Source organism: Barbus barbus (assembly GCF_936440315.1).
Source record: "Barbus barbus genome assembly, chromosome: 30".
Classification (NCBI taxonomy): Eukaryota; Metazoa; Chordata; class Actinopteri; order Cypriniformes; family Cyprinidae; genus Barbus; species Barbus barbus.
The window spans coordinates 29,710,201-29,731,910 of NC_136758.1; the positions used below are offsets into that span (position 1 = coordinate 29,710,201).

Genomic DNA, 21,710 nt, shown 5'->3' on the forward strand with positions numbered 1-21,710 from the left:
TGTGTGTGTGTGTGTGTATTACAGGTGCAGAGCAGGTTGGCGCGGCGCGGCGTGTGATCGGTGCGTTCCTTCTCCTGACTGTGTTCACGGAGCATGTGAAGAACCGGGGCAGTGTGTCTGTGAGAGCGGATGGACAGGAGTGCGCTGTGATCAAGGTCCAGTATCCTACAGGACTTTATAAAGGAGCATCAGCAGAGATGAACATGCATGGCCATAATTCTTTGAAATAGATTGATTTAACTCAGTGCACTGTGATCTTTCCTCAGGATTCTTCTTTGATTACTCAGTATTGTCAGAGAGAAGTGCTTCAGCATGCAGCAGCTGTTGTGTCGTGTGCTGTTACGGTAACAGTGTGACTCTGTTGTTTCTCTCAGAGGTTCGCCGGTGTTCATCAAAGCCCTGCTCGGGAAACTCTACCTGTGTGGAGACCGGAGGAGGAGGACACGTCTGCCTCTGTTCTCCTGGATACACGGGGGAAGACTGCCAGATGAAGAAAGGACCGTGTTCAGCGAACAGGTAACTCTGATTCTCTTTAAAGCAGAGACGGGAACAGCAGACGGTTTCTTCTGTTAAACATCTGTGGAGTGAAAAACTAGTCAGAAATATCACTCACATAAAGATGCTATTGATCATCCAGCGCTGCCATTAATTATTGACTGCATTGATCATCCTTATTTAAAAATGGCCACAGTCACCCCTGTGCTAAAGAAACCCTCTCTGGATGCTTCTATTTTAGCAAATTTTCGGCCTGTTTCTGTTCTACCTTTCATCTCTAAGGTGATGGAAAAAATTGTCTCTTTACAACTCCAGTCGTTTTTAACTAATAATCACATCTATGAGACTTTTCAATCAGGCTTTAAATCACTGCATAGTACTGAAACTGCCTTGTAAGAGTTCTTAATGATATTCTAATGGCCACTGATTCTGGTGATTCTGTCATTTTAGTTATGCTGGACCTGTCTTCAGCCTTCGACACTGTTGATCATGCAATTCTCATCTCTCGCTTGGAGTCTTATGTGGGTCTGGGAGGGGCGGTTTTAAATTGGTTCAAATCTTTCCTAACAAATAGAACTTTCTCAATTAAAATAGGAAATTTCTCTTCCTCTTTACGCAAGCTAACCTGTGGTGTACCCCAGGGGTCTGTTCTTGCACCTACTCTCTTTTCTCTCTATCTACTTCCCTTGGGGTCCATCTTTAGGAAACACGGCGTTTCTTTTCATTGTTACGCTGATGATATGCAAATCTATCTGCCTTTGACCACGGAAAAAAAGCATGTTCTTAATAGTTTATCAGCATGTCTGGATGACTCAAAAAATTTCCTTTTTCTAAATTCAGATAAATCGGAAGTTATTGTTTTTGGCCCCTCTGAAAATAGAACACAAAATATACCTAATCTTGAGTTCTTAAATTTAGCTATTTCATCCCGAGTGTGAAATCTGGGTGTGGAAATCGACAACGGCTTGAAATTTGACAGACAAATCAGCTCTGTAGTAGGTTCTAGTTTCTTTTATCTTCGCTCTCTCTCTAAAATTAAAACCTTTCTTTCTAACGCCTCTTTAGAGGTTGCTATCCATGCCTTTATTACATCTCGGCTGGATTACTGCAACTCTCTATATTATGGTGTTTCAAAGACTCAAATTTCCCGTTTACAAGTCGTTCAAAATGCAGCAGCTAGATTCCTGAAGGGATGTAAAAAATTTGATCATGTTACACCCCTTCAGAGATCTCTACATTGGTTACCTGTTCAGTATAGAATTGAATATAAAATTCTATTACTTGTCTACAAATCTTTAAATAATCTTGCACCATCTTATCTGACGGACTTACTCCACCCACCCATACACTCCTAAGCGAGGACTTAGATCGGGAAACAAATTCCTCCTTCAGATTCCCAGAACCCGCTTGAAAAAAAGGGAAATAGAGCCTTTGAAGTGGCTGGCCCCACTCTCTGGAATAATCTCCCGACCCAAATTAAAATGGCTTCCACTTTATCTGAGTTTAAATCTGCTCTCAAAACTCATCTGTTTGTCTGGGCTTTTAACATGTAATTCATCCTGTTTTTATTGTTTGATTATTGATTGTGTTTCTTTCTTGTGTATCTATACTGTAATTATTGTACAGCACTTTGGTCGGCTGGCGGCCGTTAGTAAATGTGCTTTAGAAATAAACGGAACTTGAACTTGAACTTGAACTATTTGACATTTACAAAGACATCAAATGCTCATTAATGAAGCTACATCAATTGATCAAGCATGCAAACCTCTGATTAGATGATAATATAACATCTTTACACTTAAACATGTCTGAACTTCATTGCATTAAACAATATCAAACCAAGTGACACTGGAACACTAATGATGCCTCAGCTGTTTTCACAACTAACTTTATTTTTAATCAGCTGATCTGGAGGTGATTTTTCAAGTCAAGTCACATTTATTTCTATAATGTTTTATACAATACAGATTGTTTCAAAGCAGCTTCACAGTAATAAACAGGAAAATACCAGAATCAGTGATGCAAACTTCATCAAATTTTAAACAAACTGAAACTCTGAAAGACAATTGTGTAGTTTTCCAGCTCAGTTCAGTTCAATGTTGATTTAATTCAGTCCAATAACAGAGTCATTATTCAGATCAATTCAGGCCAAAAAATGAAGTGTTGACGTGTCTAAGACTTTATGAACAATATGTTTATTGCTTCATAATTTCGAACTTAACAAACTACATTTAATGTAACATTTTAATTAAAAAGTGTCACTTGTTTTGAAATATTGCTATATGTGACCCTGGAGCACAAAACCAGTGTCAATTTTGTGAAATTGAGATTTATGCATCATCTGAAATCTGAATAAATAATCTTTCCATTGATGTATGGTTTGTTAGGATAGGACAATATTTGAAAATCTGGAATCTGAGGGTGTGAAAAAATCTGAATATTGAAAAAAATCTCCTTTAAAGCTGTTAAAATGAAGTTCTTAGCAATGCATATTACTAAACAAAAATGGAATTTTCATATATTTACGGTACGAAAATTACTAAATATCTTCATGAAACTTGATCTTTAATATCCTAATGATTTTGGCATAAAATAAAAATGTATAATTTTGACCCATTCAATGTATTGTTGGCTATTACAAATATACCTGTGCTACTGATGACTGCTTTTGTGCTGCAGGGACACATATAATACAAAGACATGACTTTTTGACTGTGGTGTCAAAATGAAGCTAAAGTAAGGGAACGGATCTGATGTGTTTGCTCTCCTCCGCAGCTCTCGTTGTCAGCACGGAGGAACCTGCGTGAACACGAGTGGCTCTGACAGCCGTTCCTCGTGTCTCTGTCCAGCTGGATTCACCGGCCCGTCCTGTGAGCTGCACATCAGCAAGCTCAAGCACAAACCCCGAGTGAAAGCATCAGGTCCGGCTCACGCTTTGCACAAGCTGCTGCTGCGTCCGGCCGAGTCTGATCCACTGGTCACCCGCAGCCAGATCATCTGCTTCGCCGTTCTGGGGCTCCTCACCTGTCTGGTGATCCTGGGCACGACGGGCATCGTCTTCTTTAACCGCTGTGAGACGTGGATGGCAAACGCCAAATACAGTCAGCTGGTGCGACAGCAGAGAGCATCCGACCGCGAGCAGCATTCACTCAACATCATCCTGCCCGAGAAAATCAAGCTGAGCAGCTACAGCAAGCATTACACATCCATATAAAGCTGATGTGTGACGGAGAGGTTTGGTGCTTTAGTCAAAGAGAAGATGAAAAACAGCTGTGGTTTTTATTGTTGGAATACATGTATATATTAAGGTGTACAGCGAACAGCACACACGGAGAAATACATGGTTTTCAATTATCTCCGTATTCAATTAGCTGCAGTGATTGTGATATTAACTAGTACATGGTTTAAAGCTGGATAAGCTCCTTATCTTCATGTTTTCATCACCTGAGCATTTCCATGCACATGTGAACAAATGATTAATGTAGCACTAAACCAACCATTGCTCTCAACTCCATGAACAATGCAGACTATTAATACTCATTCTGATTGTTCATCATGCTGTCTTGGCAATATGGTTTTGCATTTTGGTTCATCTCTTTTTAACTACAGGGTTCCTGTGGGTCTGAAAAACTCTTCATTCGTCCTTCCACAAATGAACGCCTTAAAAAGACGTGGCATTAAATGTTGCAAAAGAAGAATATTCGCCTGTGTATTTTTGTTTTCCAATATAAATATCTTTGCATATCATTGCTCTTTTGTTGATTTTGATTGCTTCCATTGTCCTCATTTGTAAGTGGCTGTGGATAAAAGCACGCTAAATGATTAAATGTAAATATCGAAACATTCTGAAATCAAGATGCATTTACTGCAAATGTAAAATGTTTTATAAATTGAACAAAAAGAAATGCTTAAAACAAGAACAAATATCTGGCAGTGACGAATGAAAACTTTTGAATGAAGTTGATTGGGAGATATTTACTCATTTTAAGCATTTAAACTCGCTTCTTTTTGCTCAGTTTCACAGAAAACAAGACTTTAATATTTTTTATCTTCTGTCCGATCAGAGACTTTATTAACATGCTGTGTTCAAGTCCATTTATTCATTTTTACTTGGATTAAAAGGTCTTAACCGTGTATTTAGTCTAATAAATGAACAAGACAATAGCTAATGTTCAGCCTGGATTCCTGTAAATGTCGATGTCTATTGCTCGGGGATTGTGTTTATTCCTGGGCTGTAGATGCTCAGGGGACGGTCTTTGCCTCCATCTACCGGTTCCACTCGGAATAACATGAAGGAACGTGTTTCACATTCTCTTTCCACGCGCTTCCTCTGAACGGTACATTGCTCGGAATCAATCATCATGAAATATCTTAGAATACTGTGTTCTCCAGCAGGCGGCAGGTGAGCGATGCTGAGCATACATACATGGTGTAAACCACCGAGAATGTGTTTTGTGTCATTAGAGAGCTCAAATGTCAGTAATGGGTTAGTATGGCTGCTTTCAGTCGCGTGCATCGCATTGCACGTGTTGAATTAACTTAGATTTACAGCAGCATTAACATTCATGGCCAGAGATGCATGCCATAGTTGTGTTTTCCCGGACTTGGTTTGAAAGATCTATTGACTAAATTTCACATTTATCCAGTCATTGTCATTCTGAACGCGTGTCTCGTTTATTTCGCCTGTTTTTTCCGTTTTGTATGTCATCAGTGTTTAGAATCACTTTCCGCTTTCCCGCTTGATGAATAAATATATAGTCTGATATTTTTGGGGAGAAAAAAAGTTTTCAAATATATATTTTTAATGCATTTCAAATTGCTAAAATATGCTTGAAAGTATATTTATGCAAATATGTTTTCTGGGTCATACCATGGAAATGTCCTTTTTTTACTCTTTACAGAAATATTACACTTAAAAACACTTTAGGGTTGCAATTTCTTTATATTTTAAAATGAAACAATATGTTATTTGAACAATTACACCTTCTTGAGCTATCAATGTGGAATGTTTTGTTTGTTTTTTATTCATTATATAGAATTCCAGGCACCAGCCATGGCTTTATTTTGAAAAACAGGTTTTTCTACCATTTAAAATACAATAATTTATTCATAACTATCAAATATATGATGTAAATGGCATTTAAAAAATAAAAAATACTGAATAAATTGTATAAAGTATATAATGAAAGTATTGGTCCCCTGGAGCTGTCGCTGTTGTTTAACAAAAATCCTTTATTTTGAAATAAAAATCCCACTGAACACATCACATGGCTTCCTTCTTCCTGTTTCCTGAAGATCTATGAAGAAAGGCCCATGATAATCCACTGTCTCTTTTCAGTTCTCAGAAATGATCTCATTTATCGCATGATTTCATATGAATTATGTGAAAATGATTTTATGAACTCACTGATGACCTGCTTTATTGTTAGGGAAACAACTAAGATACAAATGGATTAAAGTACTTGATTTATTGAGTATACCATGATTGACAGCATGTGGTTTGATTCCTTGCAGCAGACATTTATAAAATGCATTTTTCATGAAAATTGTCACTGGTTTCACCTTCCTTTTGGGTAAATAAATAATTTATGTGTATTCATAAAGTCAAAAGGTAATCTAATAATGTGGTCTAAATTTAAATGTTATAAAAAGAAATACATTTGAAGACATCTTGCCATACCAAAAGTGGACATTTCTGTTGTATAACCCTTCTACCAATATATTTTGTCCATTTTTTGATATGCATAAAATACATTTTATAGATATAAATATATTTTTAGAAAATATATTTTACTCTCCATATATTTCAATCTCAGAAAATAGATTCACGTGTCACATTTGAAGGAAACTGTATTGTCTGTAACACACGTGAGTCTATAACACATTTGAATTTTAAAACTAAATGAAGGAAGCCTAAATGTAGGCTACTGTAAGATTGGAAATCTATTTTCTTGCCCCTGAAATACATTTCTGGATATATTGTGGTATATGAAGGCTGAAACTACATGTATTTCATTGAGCTTCACTGTTTACAACAGTATTTTTAGAATATATTTAATATGTATTGTGGCCAGACAGCGTTTCATGATCTTTGAGCTGCACGTATCAAATAAAGCCAGACCTCCTGATGCTTGAGGCGCTTATATTCACTCTGTTCTTTGACCGTTTACTGTTGTGTTTAATATGAGAGTCATGTCCTCACTGCCCATAAACACAGACCAGCTCCAGATGTGTTGAGAATAACTGCTCAAGAGCTCATTGTGGACAGATATTACAGTTTTGTCACACAAAATCTTTACTTGTCACACAATTTCTGAAAGCTGACACTCAAACAACAGAAGTTTCATAAAACACAACACACAATTCTCTATATAGAGACGTTCCATCAGTTCCAGTGTGATTCTGAAGCAGGACAGCTTTGATTTGCAGTGTGTTCCCATGAACGCAGCGAGGTTCGTGATGGCTTCAGGGCCATGTCCTCATGAAGCGTAGAAACATCAGAGGACCAGCTGAAAACGGCTGAAAACTCATTTATAGAAAAATATTACGCTTTTGTTTCCGCCTCAGTTTCCAGGAATCGAATAGCAGCGACACGATTCTAAATGTGTCTTTTGTTCCTCTGGAAATCCTTGCATGCTTTGCTTACATAAAAGCACTGCTTTAGTAACATGGTCACAAATGTGGAGGAAGAAAAGAAAATGCATTACATTCAATAATATATTAACAGCTTTGACTATGCAGATTCCATAATGAACAGAACGTTTGATTATTTAATTTTTGTGTGTGTAATTAATATTTTTATTATGTGGTGATGGTTTTATCTAACAAGCACCCTTCACTACTGTATACGGTACATAAAACGTTGAAGGATTTATACTGTATGTATTGATTATGAAGTGATTTTTTACCACTCCTTAAACATAATTTATTTGCGATACATCCGAGTTATTTAGGGTCTGGGATATTAAATGATGATTTATGTGAGCACAGATCAGAAAGAGCTGACAGTAAAGCAGGAAATATTTACAAACAGTGTTGGATGTGATTTACAGTAAAGAGGCTGATCCATCATAATCAGAGAGCTGTCGGAGCCCGTTAGAGTCATTTGTAAAGTAAGTTAATCATTCTGAACAGCTTTGAAGTCATTGCCTGCATGATGATGGTGTTTATAATGTCTCTGGTTCTCTGGTCGTTTTACTGTAAATCATCTCATCACAACCGTTCCAGTGTAAACCAATCCATGAGCCCACATTCTCACCTCTCAGTAATGAATCCAGAGAAAGACCTGCAGATATAAACTCTTCTGTTATCATCTAAGGAGAATTACTGGCAAGCGTTCCTCCAGCAGTGCGTTTGTGTTCATCACATTAAAGCCTTTTACGTTTGTACTCTGTCCCGGCTTCTGATGAACCTAGAAAATCATTTCTTTCTGGCTTCATCTCGTACTTTTGACAAAACCACAGCTGAACGCCTCAATTTGTGCATTTCCTCCAGGCTGTTTACCAAACATCTACATGACTGAGTGTCTGCATGACGCGATTCATGACGTTAATTACTCCTTTCTAGTCCAGTTCTACTAGATCAGGACATAGATTACCCAAAAATGAAAATGTGTTCACCCTCAGTTCATCTGAGATCAGGATGAGTGTGTTTCTTCATCAGGTTTGTAGAAATGTGTCTCTGCATCAGTGTCTCAGCAATGGATGCTCTGCAGTGAATGGGTGCCGTCAGAATGAGAGTCCAAACAGCTGATAAAAACATCACAATAATCCACACCACTCCAGTCCATCAGTTAACATCTGGAGAAGACAAAAGATGAAACAAATCCAGCATTAAGACGTTTTTATCTAAAATATGAGTCCATAATTCATAATAACTCTTCCTCCAGTGAAAAAGTGTTCTGGTCTGAATCAGGAGAGAAATCTGCACAGATCAAGCAGCGTTTACAAGACAAAACAGCTCTAAACTAATATGTGGCTGGATTTTGATGTGAGAGACAACAGGAGATGCACTTTTCCACTGGAGGAAGCGTTATTATGGACTTTCAGGTTTTATTGTCTCAGCTTTTGTCTTCTCCAGATATTAACTGATTTATCAGTTTTTATCAGCTGTTTGGACTCTCATTCTGACGGCACCCATTCACTGCAGAGCATCCATTGCTGAGCAAGGATTGATTAGAGAAAGGCTGAAGGTTTGATCCAGGAACTTCAGTGTCACCCTGAACAACACAATAAAGTCTCATTAGAGGTAACTTATAACTGATTCGAATGAATGAAGCTCTTTCTGATTCTGAATGGTCTTCCTGATCTGAGTTTGTCAGCCTGTTTTAAACGCAGGTGCTTCAGTCACAGATATGTGATTTTAATGTGACCCTCAGGGTTTGATTTCAGTGAAAACCTGCTTATGATAAACAAGCAGACAAGACTTTATTTTTATTTGAGTGATGAAAGAAAGATAAGGATGATGACTGAACCGCTCATCAGGTTTCTTACAATAAATCTAGCCTGAAACGCTTGATGGTTTGTTTGTAATTATAGACAGATGACACAGTTTTTATTGTCAACTCGTTGCCAGATTTCATGTTTTCTTTCATTCACAAACATCAGGACGTGACACGACGAGTTCAGTTCTGTCATTATACGAGCTCCCAGTGTTTGTTCAGATTAGATGATTACTTTGTTGAATAAAATTAGTCTTACAGATCGTTCCGTGTAGCTACAAGTGTTGAAGAATGTTTCAACTACAAACCGTGTTATTACTGTTATACTGACTGGTTTATAATTGACATCAACTCTTGAATTAAAAACTCAAACCCTTCTTCTTTACACAGATGCGTAGCTGCGTTCAAAAACAGTTTTGAGGGCGTTCACATTGAACACGGTTTTCCATTAACCGCGCTTGATCCTTGGGCTCACAATTTTAAACGCTGATCTGAAAATGCGTCTCTAAAACTAAAATAAGTTTAACTTTAAAAATAGACCCTTTTCATATTTCTGAGAAGCAGACATTTCTAAAGTGAACACAAACTACATCAAATAGTATTTGCGTTCACATTTGCATACATGGCAAAAGACTTTTTAAGAGATTAAAAAATATCAAGCGATTACATTACATTGGTCTGAAGACCGAAAGATATTAAATTTGCTGTGATTCAGAAACTGTCAGTCCTCTGTCGTGTGTGTCATGTGTTCCCGCCTCATGTTTCCTTATTTGGTTTGTTTCCTGTCCTCGTCTAGTGATTATTAGTTAATTCAGTCCAGCTGTGCGTTATTAATTATCCCTTGTATTTGAGTCCTGTCTGTTCAGTTAGTGTTGGACTGGTCTACTCGTTACTCCCCGGTGTTCCTGTCTGTGTCAGCCTTGTCTTGCCTTGCCCAGCCTTGTTTGGATATATTAAAGGCTGTTATTTCGAGTTTACTCCTCATCTCCATGTTCCTGTATCCTCCTCGTGTGTGCACCGTGACAGAAACATGCAGCAGTGTTTACTAGTTTAACTACTGTGTGTAAATACTAAGGCAAGAAAACTAATTACAGTGTTATAAATGGACATTTAAATGGTTAAAATTAGGCTATTAAACCGCAGAAACCACAAAAACACATTTCTTTTTTGTAATATCAGTTAGATTAGAGCGCACAATGTGGTTGGACAGAGACTCACTCAGAGGAATAACCTTATAAAAGCATGGGCCGTTTCTCAATATGCGTTCTTGTCTGTACTTGTGAAACGTCATCAGTCATCGCCCAAGTACAGTTCCAATTCAAAGTTCACGTCGAGCCAAGTACAGTCCAAATCCCCAGATGTGTTCTTGCTCCTCTCCTTTTATCAAGGATGCATCCAGAGGTGACTTGTGCGAACTTGAGGCAGCCAGGTATCCCAGAATGCATTTCGCACCAATGAGTGAGCGTTAATGGTGGAGGGGAAAACCGCAAAATTTTCTAAATATTACTGTTATTGTGTCATGAAATGCCATTCTAAGAGTATTTCAGGCGAGAATGTAGTTGTTTAAGACTCAAATCTGCGGTTTATTTATAAAGACAGCACCTCTTTGAAAATTTGTTTCGCTGATTTCGGAGAGGTGAGCTCCACGTGATCACCGGGCGCTCAGTGCTCATGCATCCCACTGAGAGCAGTCTCACCGCGGCTAGTCCTGCTGACATCTGCCGCTGGCTCTGATGTCTCTGTAGTGGTTAAACATGAGGGAAAATTAGGTTTGGGTAAATCTAACAGGCAATCTTTGGTCTCATGAATCTATTATCTCTTCCAGGTCATATCGTTTTGGCTGAGCACAAAGTTATGTTTCATAAATTATTTATTTATTAATCGTAATACAGCGCTTACTTTGCTAACATGACTGAATTGTTTGCTTTTGTCTTTATTTCCTATTACATAAGTCTCTTATACTTTATACTTATATACAGCCTTATATACTTTTATAATGGCTATTATTGTTCATTAAAATTTATCAAAAAAGGCAAAGTTGTGCTTGTCATATTTCATATTATTATACATACAGTGAATCAGAGTATATGTGCACTGTATTACCTAAACCACATATTGTTTTATATTTTTAAAATGAAAACGAAAAGGCAGGGGTGTTTGATATTATTTAGTTTTATTGTAATGCGTGTACCTTGAAACACTTTTTTGTGGCTATTAATATTTTAAATGAAACAGAGAAGAGGCAACGCTGTTTGATATAATATTTTGTTTCACTGTAATGTATGTACATTTCCTGAACTACATTTTTGCAGCTATTAATATGTTTACATGAAAACAAAAAGATCAGAGGTGTTTGATACCGTATTTCGTCGTATTGTAATACAGTGTAGATAACTTAGGCGAGCTGACTGGCCTTATCAAGTACGCAGCTGTTCCATTTGCAGAATTACCGGACTTGTGTTCTCCAGTCCTCAAGAGTTCAATCTCCCGAGTCGAACTTGCGAAGTCCGAAATTTGCGTACTTGGTATTGAGAAACGGACATAGTTTCAGGGATATTCTAAAATGCTTAACGTGGCTTTTTATAGCTTTTATAAGACCTAACTCTGTAAACATGTTATTAATAAATCATCCTATGTACAGACAAGCAGATGAGTCCAGGATACGAATGCAACATGTTTAATAATGCATTAAGCGTTTTCTTCTCATAGCTAGAAAACCGTTATAAGGAAAACATCAACATGGATGCAGTAAAACAGTGTTTTATTATGGGCTCTGCTTGTCTGTATATAGTATGCTTTATCTGTGTTAGTGCGCTAATATTTCACCTCCTCTTTGTCTGTGATCGGAGGAGCGCCAGATGATCTGCAGCAGATGGAGAGACTCCTGCGGAGAATCACATTACAGAGAGCAGACCCCTCAGACTCCTCCAGAACACGGCAGATTGAGTCTGAGGCCTTCATCTGTCAGACCGGATCATGACTGCCCTGTTAGGGTCAAGCTCGCTCTGTAGAATCTACTTCATTCTTATTTATATTATGTATTTAAAATATACACTAACTATAGAAGTCTATTAAATGTCCATGTTTAGATGAGTAAATCTAGCGTTTTGCATTGGTTTCTGTGAAGATTGTTTTAGGGGTCTGTGTGAGGATATAGAAAATATTATTAGACAGTGTGTGTGTGTGTGTGTGTGTGTGTGTGTGTGTGTGTGTGTGTGAATGTTGCAAAATGTAACTATATTATCATCCAGCTGTAATCTGATAAATGCCACTTAAAGGCATGAAAATAAGATATAAACATTCACATCATGATTTTCTGTAAAGATGCTTTGAAGCAGTGTGTACCTTGAAAAGAGCTGTAGAAATGAATGTGGCTGTATCTTACACGCATATAAAGGGAGGCTGAGTTTGTCCTCATTCAACCTCAGAGCAGTGCGCATGCGCTCCGACAGTCTGTCTCACCGCTCAAACCTGTTTGTCTGACAGCTAACAAGAGACACCATAGCACTGCAAGTTTATTATAGAGGACCGAGCCAATTACACACACACACACACACACACACACACACACACATACATACACACAAACACACACACACACACACACACATACATACAGACACACACACGCACGCACGCACGCACGCACCCACACACAAACATACAGACACACACACACACGCATGCACACACACTCACTCACACACACATGATTTGATTGCATAAGCAGCACATAATAAAGCTGCTCATTTCCTCTGAATTAGCTGGAGAGACAGACAGGACTTTATCTCCCATGGCAACCGACATGTGACGAAATATCAGACACTTTACCTGAACTGTTGTTCTGACACAGAAATACAAATACATAAACGCTTGTCCGTTTATCAAATATTCTAAATGCAGAGACGGAAAACTCTTGTGTAGCACATTAGTTTCGGAAGTCGTCAGTCAGTCTGCTTGTGAAGCCGTTTCTGATGTGCAACGGATTGTGTTACTCACAATGCTGATCAGAGAGTGCACTTCATAGGGCGCACATGTTGGCCTTTGACCTCCTGGAATCTGGCAGACGTTTGTCTCTGTGTGTATGTTCGGGGAAAACACATCTAAATATATCTGAAATACTGAGTATATCTGAAATGATGAACACTTTAGCTGGAGAAGATGAGGTTCCCTTTTGAGGGAACTTCGAACTGCGTCCTCTAGGGGTCGCTATGGGGAACGCCTCGGCGTGACCGGTGTCTTGAAGCATATATCTAATCACGACAATAACATTGGCCGGCGACAGCCTATGACGTTATTACCTGCTCGGCCACAGTATAAAGGGGGCGCTGGGAAAATACGTCATTCTCTTCCTCGTCTTCACTGAACGTTTGTTTATGTTAGCAGAAGCTAAGCATGACTAGGAGCGCATGTTCTCTCGCACGGAGGCTTTGTTCTGATACCCGCAATTTCACACGGCTCGCAGGTTGTGTGTGTGTGTGGTGAAGAGCAAGCGCGTTCAGCTCTCGAGGGAGTTGAATGCGCTCGTGTGCTCATCGTGATGCATTTGCGGGACTACTGAGAAAAAGGGATGGTGAGTGCTTCACTTTTTACCCAAATTGTAATACCCGTGTCTGCATGAGTGTTTTCGGCTCTCGCTGGAATAGCGACGCATTCGCGGCGGCGGCTCCTTTCTCGTTTGATTCGGAGGTAATCTAGTGCGGAGCATGTTCAGCTCCCGTGGGAACTGAATACATGCTGCGCGTTGCGAGTGCGGTGAGAATTATCTGCCCATTGCCCGCGGTTAATGGGCAGAACAGGGAAAGGACCTGACGGGAAATCTTCCCTATCAGTAATTTCCCTATCAGTTAGGAATTATGATGTGGGTATCTGTCTGCAGTTATTGGACAGATGATTTATAACATGTTCTAACCACATTATACTGCACTCCGGGAGCCCTCTCGATCCTGTGGATATGGTCTCACCTGTCAGTACTAGATCCAGCTTGGATGATGGCCTACATGGCCCTCATGCTTGCTGGATCATGCAGCCAAGTCGCTTGGCTTCTGCGGGAGCCTCCTTGGCCTTCAGGTCCCAGTATAGCGCTGCAACCCAGGACTTGCGGGTCCTCCATTCAGGCTGAGCCTTTTTCGGAGATTATTGCTTCGTGATGTGCTCCCTGAGCTCCTGGCTGGGTGTTTGCTTCAAGAAACTGCCCCAGCCAGGATGGGCTACTCGCATCGAGAGGCTTCCTGAGATTTGAGTCACACTGTCCTTACGGTCAAACCAGTGAATCGCCCCTCCGTGGAGTGGATTTGAGTACACTGCTTTCCCGGAGGTACGAGTGAGAAGTGTTTCTGCGGAAACCCTTCCTGAGTGCTTTAGCTCTGAGGAGCGATAGCTCTTCAGACATGTATGGTTTTTTGTATGGTTTTTGGTCTATGCTCTCTATCAAGATGGAGAGCGTAGGACTACATTCACCTACTAACAGATGACAGTCTCCCTTTGGGTGCTGCTGGACTGTCCTTTTATTCTGGCACTGCCTTCTGGTCGAGCTAGGGTGTGCTCCCCTCATTGCGAGAGCTAGCTATGCACCTCCTGTTCCCAGTTTGTGTCGTAAGGACCGCCTCAGCCCAAGGGCTGAGAGCGCCGCTCTAAACATGGCAGTGCTCCTAAACCTCACTGCGGGAGGTTCTTTATGAGCTCTGTGGCAGTGACACCAGGAAGTTGGTCGCTTACTGCCTCCCTGTTGAGTTACCCTGTTGGTCAGGCCTGGCAATGCTTTCCTCACCTAGAGGTTACTTTTGAGCTTGCCACTCCCGGTCGAGGTTCTGAGGACTCCTCGCACTGGGTCCTGTTCCCCCTGGAACTCCGTTGAGCAGCAACTTCAGGTTTTTAGGCTCCTCTCTGCCTCCCTGTGAGGTTGCTGTCTTTGTTGGTTGAGCTCAGCAGTGCTCCCCTCACCCTAGAGGGTCACCTATGAGCACGCCGCTCCCAGAACCGAGTGTCTGAGTCCCTCTCCTATTTTGAGAGTTAGGCCTCTGCTCTCTAGAGCTCCGGTTACCAGTCATGCCAGGTTGTTGGGCTGCCTTCTGCCTCCCTGGTAGGCTGTTTTTTGGTCGAGCTAGCATTGCTCCCCTCACCATAGAGGGTTACTTATAAGCATGCCGCTCCCTTCTGAGCATCTGAGTTCCCTCTCATACTGAGAGTTAGGTTCTCCGCTTCCCGGAGCTCTGTGATTCAGCAGCCTCAGGTTGTTAGGCCCCTCTTTGCCTCCCTGTTAGGTTGCTCTCCTTGTTGGTCGAGCTAGCATTGCTCCCCTCACTATAGAGGGTCACCTATGAGTATTCTGCTCCCTTCCGAGCATCTGAGTTTCTCTCTCATCATGAGAATTGAATTCTCTGCTCTGTTGGATCCACTGTGCAGTCGTGCCATTGGGTCAGGACCGCCCTTCCCCTTAGGCTGATCTCATGGTGTGTTCGGCAGTGCTCCCCTCACTCCGAGGGTCTCTTACGAGCACGCTAACCCTCCCTGAGTGTCTGAGTTCCCTCTCATACTGAGAGTTGAGTTCTCCACTCCCCAGAGCTCTGTGAGTCAACAACTTCAGGCGAGCTCTTCTTGTTAGTCGAGCTGGCATTGCTCCCCTCAACTTAGAGGGTCACCTATGAGCATGCCGCTCCCTTCTGAGCATCTGAGTTCCCTCTCATGCTGATAGTTAAGTTCTCCGCTCTCCAGAGCTCTGCTTTGGTAGAGCTAGCATTGTTCCCCTCACTATAGAGGGTCACCTATGAGCATGCTGCTCCCTCCCGAGCTCTCCTTGTTGGTCGAGCTGGCATTGCTCCCCTCAACTTAGAGGGTCACCTATGAGCATGCCGCTCCCTCCTGAGCATCTGAGTTCCCTCTCATTCTGAGAGTTAGGTTCTCCGCTCCCCGGAGCTCTGTGAATCAGCAGCCTCAGGTTGTTAGGCCTCTCTATGCCTCCCTGTTAGGTCGCTCTGCTTGTTGATCGAGCTAGCATTGCTCCCCTCACCATAGAGGGTCACCTATGAGCATGCTGCTCCCTGCCGAGCTCTCCTTGTTGGTCGAGCTGCATTGCTCCCCTCAACTTAGAGGGTCACCTATGAGCATGCTGCTCCCTGCCGAGCTCTCCTTGTTGGTCGAGCTGGCATTGCTCCCCTCAACTTAGAGGGTCACCTATGAGCATGCCGCTCCCTTTAGCGTCTGAGTTCCTCTCATGCTGATAGTTAAGTTCTCCGCTCTCCAGAGCTCTAAAGCCATGGTAGAGCATCTGAAAAGAATTCAGCTCTGTGAGTCAGCAACTTCAGGTTGTTAGGCTTCTCTCTGCCTCCCTGTAAAGTTGCTCTTCTTGTTTGTAGAGCTAGCTTTGTTCCCATCAGCATAGAGAGTCACTTATGAGCATGCTGCTCCCTCCCGAGAATATTTGAAATCCATGATATGGTAAGTGCTCACGCATGTCTCTGTGCACTTTCTGAAAGCCACGTTGTGGTAAGATCGCACCAAGTGTTTTGCGGTTTTTCTAAAATCCTGTACGGTATGGGTTACTCGCTGCGGCTTCGTGCCCATTCTTTGAGTCGGTCAGGCCCTGGTTTCACCTTGGGCCCCACTCTACCTATGTATCCCCAGTGATACTACTTGAACAGGGTGTTGCTACCAAGGATCTGTTGAGACGGTTCCTTCAGCGAGCTCTTGCAGAGCAAGCAGTAGGCTTCTGTGCTTGGCTTGCACTCCCCTCAGCATGGTGGCGTGGGTATTCCGTTCCCCATAGCGACCCCTAGAGGACGCAGTTCGAAGTTCCCTCAAAAGGGAACGTCTCAGGTTATGTATGTAACCATGGTTCCCTGAGAGTAGGGAACGAGACACTGCGTCCTCTAGGTTCAGTGCCATGCTTCGGTTGAAAGCTTCAGACGAAGAAGTGAATGACGTATTTTCCCGGCTCCCCTTTATACTGTGGCCGCGCAGGTAATAACGTCATAGGCTGTCGCCGGATAATGTTATTGTCGTGATTAGATATATGCTTCAAGACACCGGTCACGCCGAGGCGTTCCCCATAGCGACCCCTAGAGGACGCAGTGTCTCGTTCCCTACTCTCTGGGAACCATGGTTACATACGTAACCTGAGACGTTTTCTCTCGGGATCATTAGGATAAAAGTAAAAAATCATTAGGATATTAAGTAAAGATCATGTTTTGTAGATCATGTCACGAACCATACATCAATGGAAAGATTTCAAGAAACTGACCCTTATGGCTGGTTTTGTGCTCCAGGGTCACATTTAAGATTCAAATATAGGAAAGTGACTGAAAGTTTTAGTATGAATATGAAAGATTCTGCTGTGAAGACATGAAGTCTTCAGGAGATGTGAGGCATGTTTACTGACTCTCCGGCTTGTATTAATATCCTGTGGTTGAAAGTGGATTGCAGTGCGTTTGCAAGGGTGTTATATTTGCATTCCAGTCGCGGTGAGAATTTCACTGCTGTCGTCATGAGGAACCCTTCGGAGAACATCACTCGATTGTTTTCAAAGCAAACGTTTGCTCAGCCGAGACACACAAACCCTTAGAGTTACACCAACATTTGGAGCAGGAATTACCTGGAAATGATTTTCACTCAGAAATAGCAATTTCACAAATAATTTCAAAGTGGCAAGTAACTTATTGAATTAAACATACAATGTTTAAGTAGAATGGCTGAAGTGTGATTTTTCTTTTTTACAATATACTCCAGTAATCTTTATATACAACTTTAAAAAATATAAGGTTTCATTTGTTAAATCCATTAGTTAACATGAACTAACAATGAACAATTCTTTATTAATCTTAGTTAATGTTAATCCCAACGTTTGTTGATACATTTTAATATCAAACGTTGTGTCTGTTAACATTAGTTAATGCACTTTAAGTTAAGTAATTTTACCAAATGAGAACTTATTGTAAAGTGTTACCAATATTTTACTTTTTTACATTCACAATTTTACACTGTGGTAGGTTTAAAATGTATCAGTTGCTTTAGTCATCGTGGCAACAAATGTTTAATTCAAGGTTTGATGTTTTCAAATGCAGGCAAAAAGATCATGTGACTTGGTTTGTTTACTGGTCATGATGGATCAAATACAGTAAATCTATGAAAGTGTGTGGAAGAAATAATGCACCAACTCTAGTTTGTTGTTGTTGTTTTTGTTTTATCCACTTGGCTTTGATATTCTGCTTTTCACTAAACTGTAAATACTTTACAAGTAAATAACCCTGGTGTTCCTTGTGTTTTTTTTTTTTTTATTATTTCAATTAAATGAATGTACTATATTTTAGTCAGATAATGTTGTTTAGTTATTATTTAGATTTTTAGGAGATTTTATGGTATTAATTTACAGTATATTGATGACATATGATCCATTTAATACCTGTTAGCCACTTTTTAAGAACAGACCTGAAAACTTAAACTGTCGTAAATCTTGAATGCTTTGGAGCGGAGACTTAAGTTTTGGTCTCTTTTTAAAGAAGACACATATCAGATGGAAAAGATTAACTTTTTTTATAGACGTTTACGTTTATTATTATGTAAAATGCGCAAAAATACTATTGTAATATTTTTATGAAAAATTCCCAAAACATGTTTTACTCTAAAACAGCAAGAAAACATGGCTGCAGTACCAAAAGTGTCCACTAGATGAAATTTGTTTGCCATTCATTTTCAGTGCTGTCCTTTTTGGCCGTGAACAATGTAAGTGTGTCTGTTTTTTCTGGAGCATTTAGCCTAAGTTCACATAGCAAGTGCCAAAATCTTTACCAAGTTTTGTACCATTCCAATAAAGTTAAACATTCCTGACACAACCATCCGGCCCCAAAACCCAAAAATGTTAATGCTTGAGATCACATGAGTGATTATGATTATTATAACATTAAAATCTAACGCTTCAATCACTAACAATCATTATAGTGTTGTGTTGTTTTTCTGTCTAGACTCTTTAGTTAAAGTGTGATTATGATGCAAGCCTGTAATTAGGAGTATAACTGAGACGGAGTGTTTCGTCCAGCCGTTAATGCAAGATTATTCAAATGTTTCCGCAGGAAATTAAAGGCTTTGATTGTTTTGTGCTGAAAATCCACTTACAGACTTTGAGCTTCTGAACGTCGGGCCCCAAAATGCTGAGTGTTTTGGTGAACGTTACAAATAAGAGTCATGAGGAAACTTAAAGCATTTGAAAAGTGTTCTTTGCAGGAGAATGTGCTTTATAGAAACCATTATGAAAGATGAATATTTGGCTGTTTAGATCAGATCAAATTCATTACACGCTCTCAGAAGTCTGCTTATTCATATCGGTTTACGACATTAAATAAGTACTTCAAGCGATGTGCCGGTTTGGAAATGTTTTCATGAGGTGAGGATGTAGATAGTCACTGTGATGCAAATAAATCAGTGCAAATCTCCAGACCGAGTGTTAGTAGCAGGAAAAACAATAAAAGCTGATGAGACTGAAATGACGGGTTACAGGCCTTTCATTCCAGCTCTCTGAGCTCGTAAAATCATGCAAAGCTCTTCAAATATAATCGCTCGTGCCTCATCGAATCTATAAATTACTCAAGAGACTAAAGTTTCGTTGTACGTGTCAACACATTCACATTAACATTCATGTTTACAACTTTCAGTTTCTGCAGTGTTGCTTCACCGTATGGATTTCATCATGAACTGAAAGCTTCATCCACATTAGTTTGTTCCTTTTTTATTATTTCTATCCATAATTCTGTTTTCCCATGTGCAGTCTTGCTTTGCATTTATATTTATGTATTTACCAGATGCTTTATCCAAAGTGACTTACAAAAGAGCAATTCGTCAATAGTCGAAATACACAATGCCAGATTCATTAGACAGCTGGATTAGGACATGAGTTACTGAAGAGATTAATTATTTCTGTTTTTATATGTAAGTGCATTGGTTTAAGAGTGAAGTGCATCCCATAATCAGTGTTGGGGGAAACGCATTACAAGTAACGCAAGTTACGTAATCAGATTACTTTTTTCAAGTAACTAGTAAAGTAATGCATTACTTTTTAATTTAGAAGGAAATATCTGAGTTACTTTTTTAAATAATTAACTCCACTTTCTGATGTATTGAGTGACAGCTCTGGTGTTGAGAGAAATCAGGAGTAAGTGCAGAGTGTTGTGTGTGAACATGATCTTACTGTAGTTCTAGACTAAATATCTACATGATCTTACTGTAGTTCTAGACTAAATATCAACATGATCTTACTGTAGTTCTAGACTAAATATCAACATGATCTTACTGTAGTTCTAGACTAAATATCAACATGATCTTACTGTAGTTCTAGACTAATTATCTACATGATCTTACTGTAGTTCTAGACTAAATATCTACATGATCTTACTGTAGTTCTAGACTAAATATCTACATGATCTTACTGTAGTTCTAGACTAATTATCTACATGATCTTACTGTAGTTCAAGACTAAATATCAACATGATCTTACTGTAGTTCTAGACTAAATATCAAAATGATCTTACTGTAGTTCTAGACTAAATATCAACATGATCTTACTGTAGTTCTAGACTAAATATCTACATGATCTTACTGTAGTTCTAGACTAAATATCAACATGATCTTACTGTAGTTCTAGACTAAATATCTACATGATCTTACTGTAGTTCTAGACTAAATATCAACATGATCTTACTGTAGTTCTAGACTAAATATCAACACGATCTTACTGTAGTTCTAGACTAAATATCAACATGATCTTACTGTAGTTCTAGACTAAATATCTACATGATCTTACTGTAGTTCTGGACTAAATATCTACATGATCTTACTGTAGTTCTAGACTAAATATCAACATGATCTTACTGTAGTTCTAGACTAAATATCAACACGATCTTACTGTAGTTTTCAACACGATCTTACTGTAGTTCTAGACTAAATATCAACACGATCTTACTGTAGTTCTAGACTAAATATCAACATGATCTTACTGTAGTTCTAGACTAAATATCAACATGATCTTACTGTAGTTCTAGACTAAATATCTACATGATCTTACTGTAGTTCTAGACTAAATATCTACATGATCTTACTGTAGTTCTAGACTAAATATCAACACGATCTTACTGTAGTTCTAGACTAAATATCAACATGATCTTACTGTAGTTCTAGACTAAATATCTACATGATCTTACTGTAGTTCTAGACTAAATATCTACATGATCTTACTGTAGTTCTGGACTAAATATCTACATGATCTTACTGTAGTTCTAGACTAAATATCAACATGATCTTACTGTAGTTCTAGACTAAATATCTACATGATCTTACTGTAGTTCTAGACTAAATATCAACACGATCTTACTGTAGTTCTAGACTAAATATCAACACGATCTTACTGTAGTTTTCAACACGATCTTACTGTAGTTCTAGACTAAATATCAACACGATCTTACTGTAGTTCTAGACTAAATATCAACATGATCTTACTGTAGTTCTAGACTAAATATCTACATGATCTTACTGTAGTTCTAGACTAAATATCTACATGATCTTACTGTAGTTCTGGACTAAATATCTACATTATCTTACTGTAGTTCTGGACTAAATATCTACATGATCTTACTGTAGTTCCAGACTAAATATCTACATGATCTTACTGTAGTTCTAGACTAAATATCAGCATGATCTTACTGTAGTTCTGGACTAAATATCTACATGATCTTACTGTAGTTCTAGACTAAATATCAACATGATCTTACTGTAGTTCTAGACTAAATATCTA

At 39.5% G+C, this 21,710-nt stretch overlaps 1 protein-coding gene across 1 annotated transcript in view; it reads left to right on the top strand.

The window, feature by feature from the left end:
* dlk1 (delta like non-canonical Notch ligand 1) overlaps positions 1-4,661 on the top strand; it is a 6,074-nt gene extending 1,413 nt beyond the window's left edge. The window contains exons 3-5 of the mRNA XM_079385899.1: positions 25-155; positions 375-516; positions 3,271-4,661. Of these exons, the coding sequence (XP_079242025.1) occupies positions 25-155; positions 375-516; positions 3,271-3,709 (712 nt within the window). The 3' untranslated portion in view covers positions 3,710-4,661. The remainder of the gene's footprint in view (positions 1-24; positions 156-374; positions 517-3,270) is intronic.
* Positions 4,662-21,710: the final 17,049 nt, after the last annotated feature.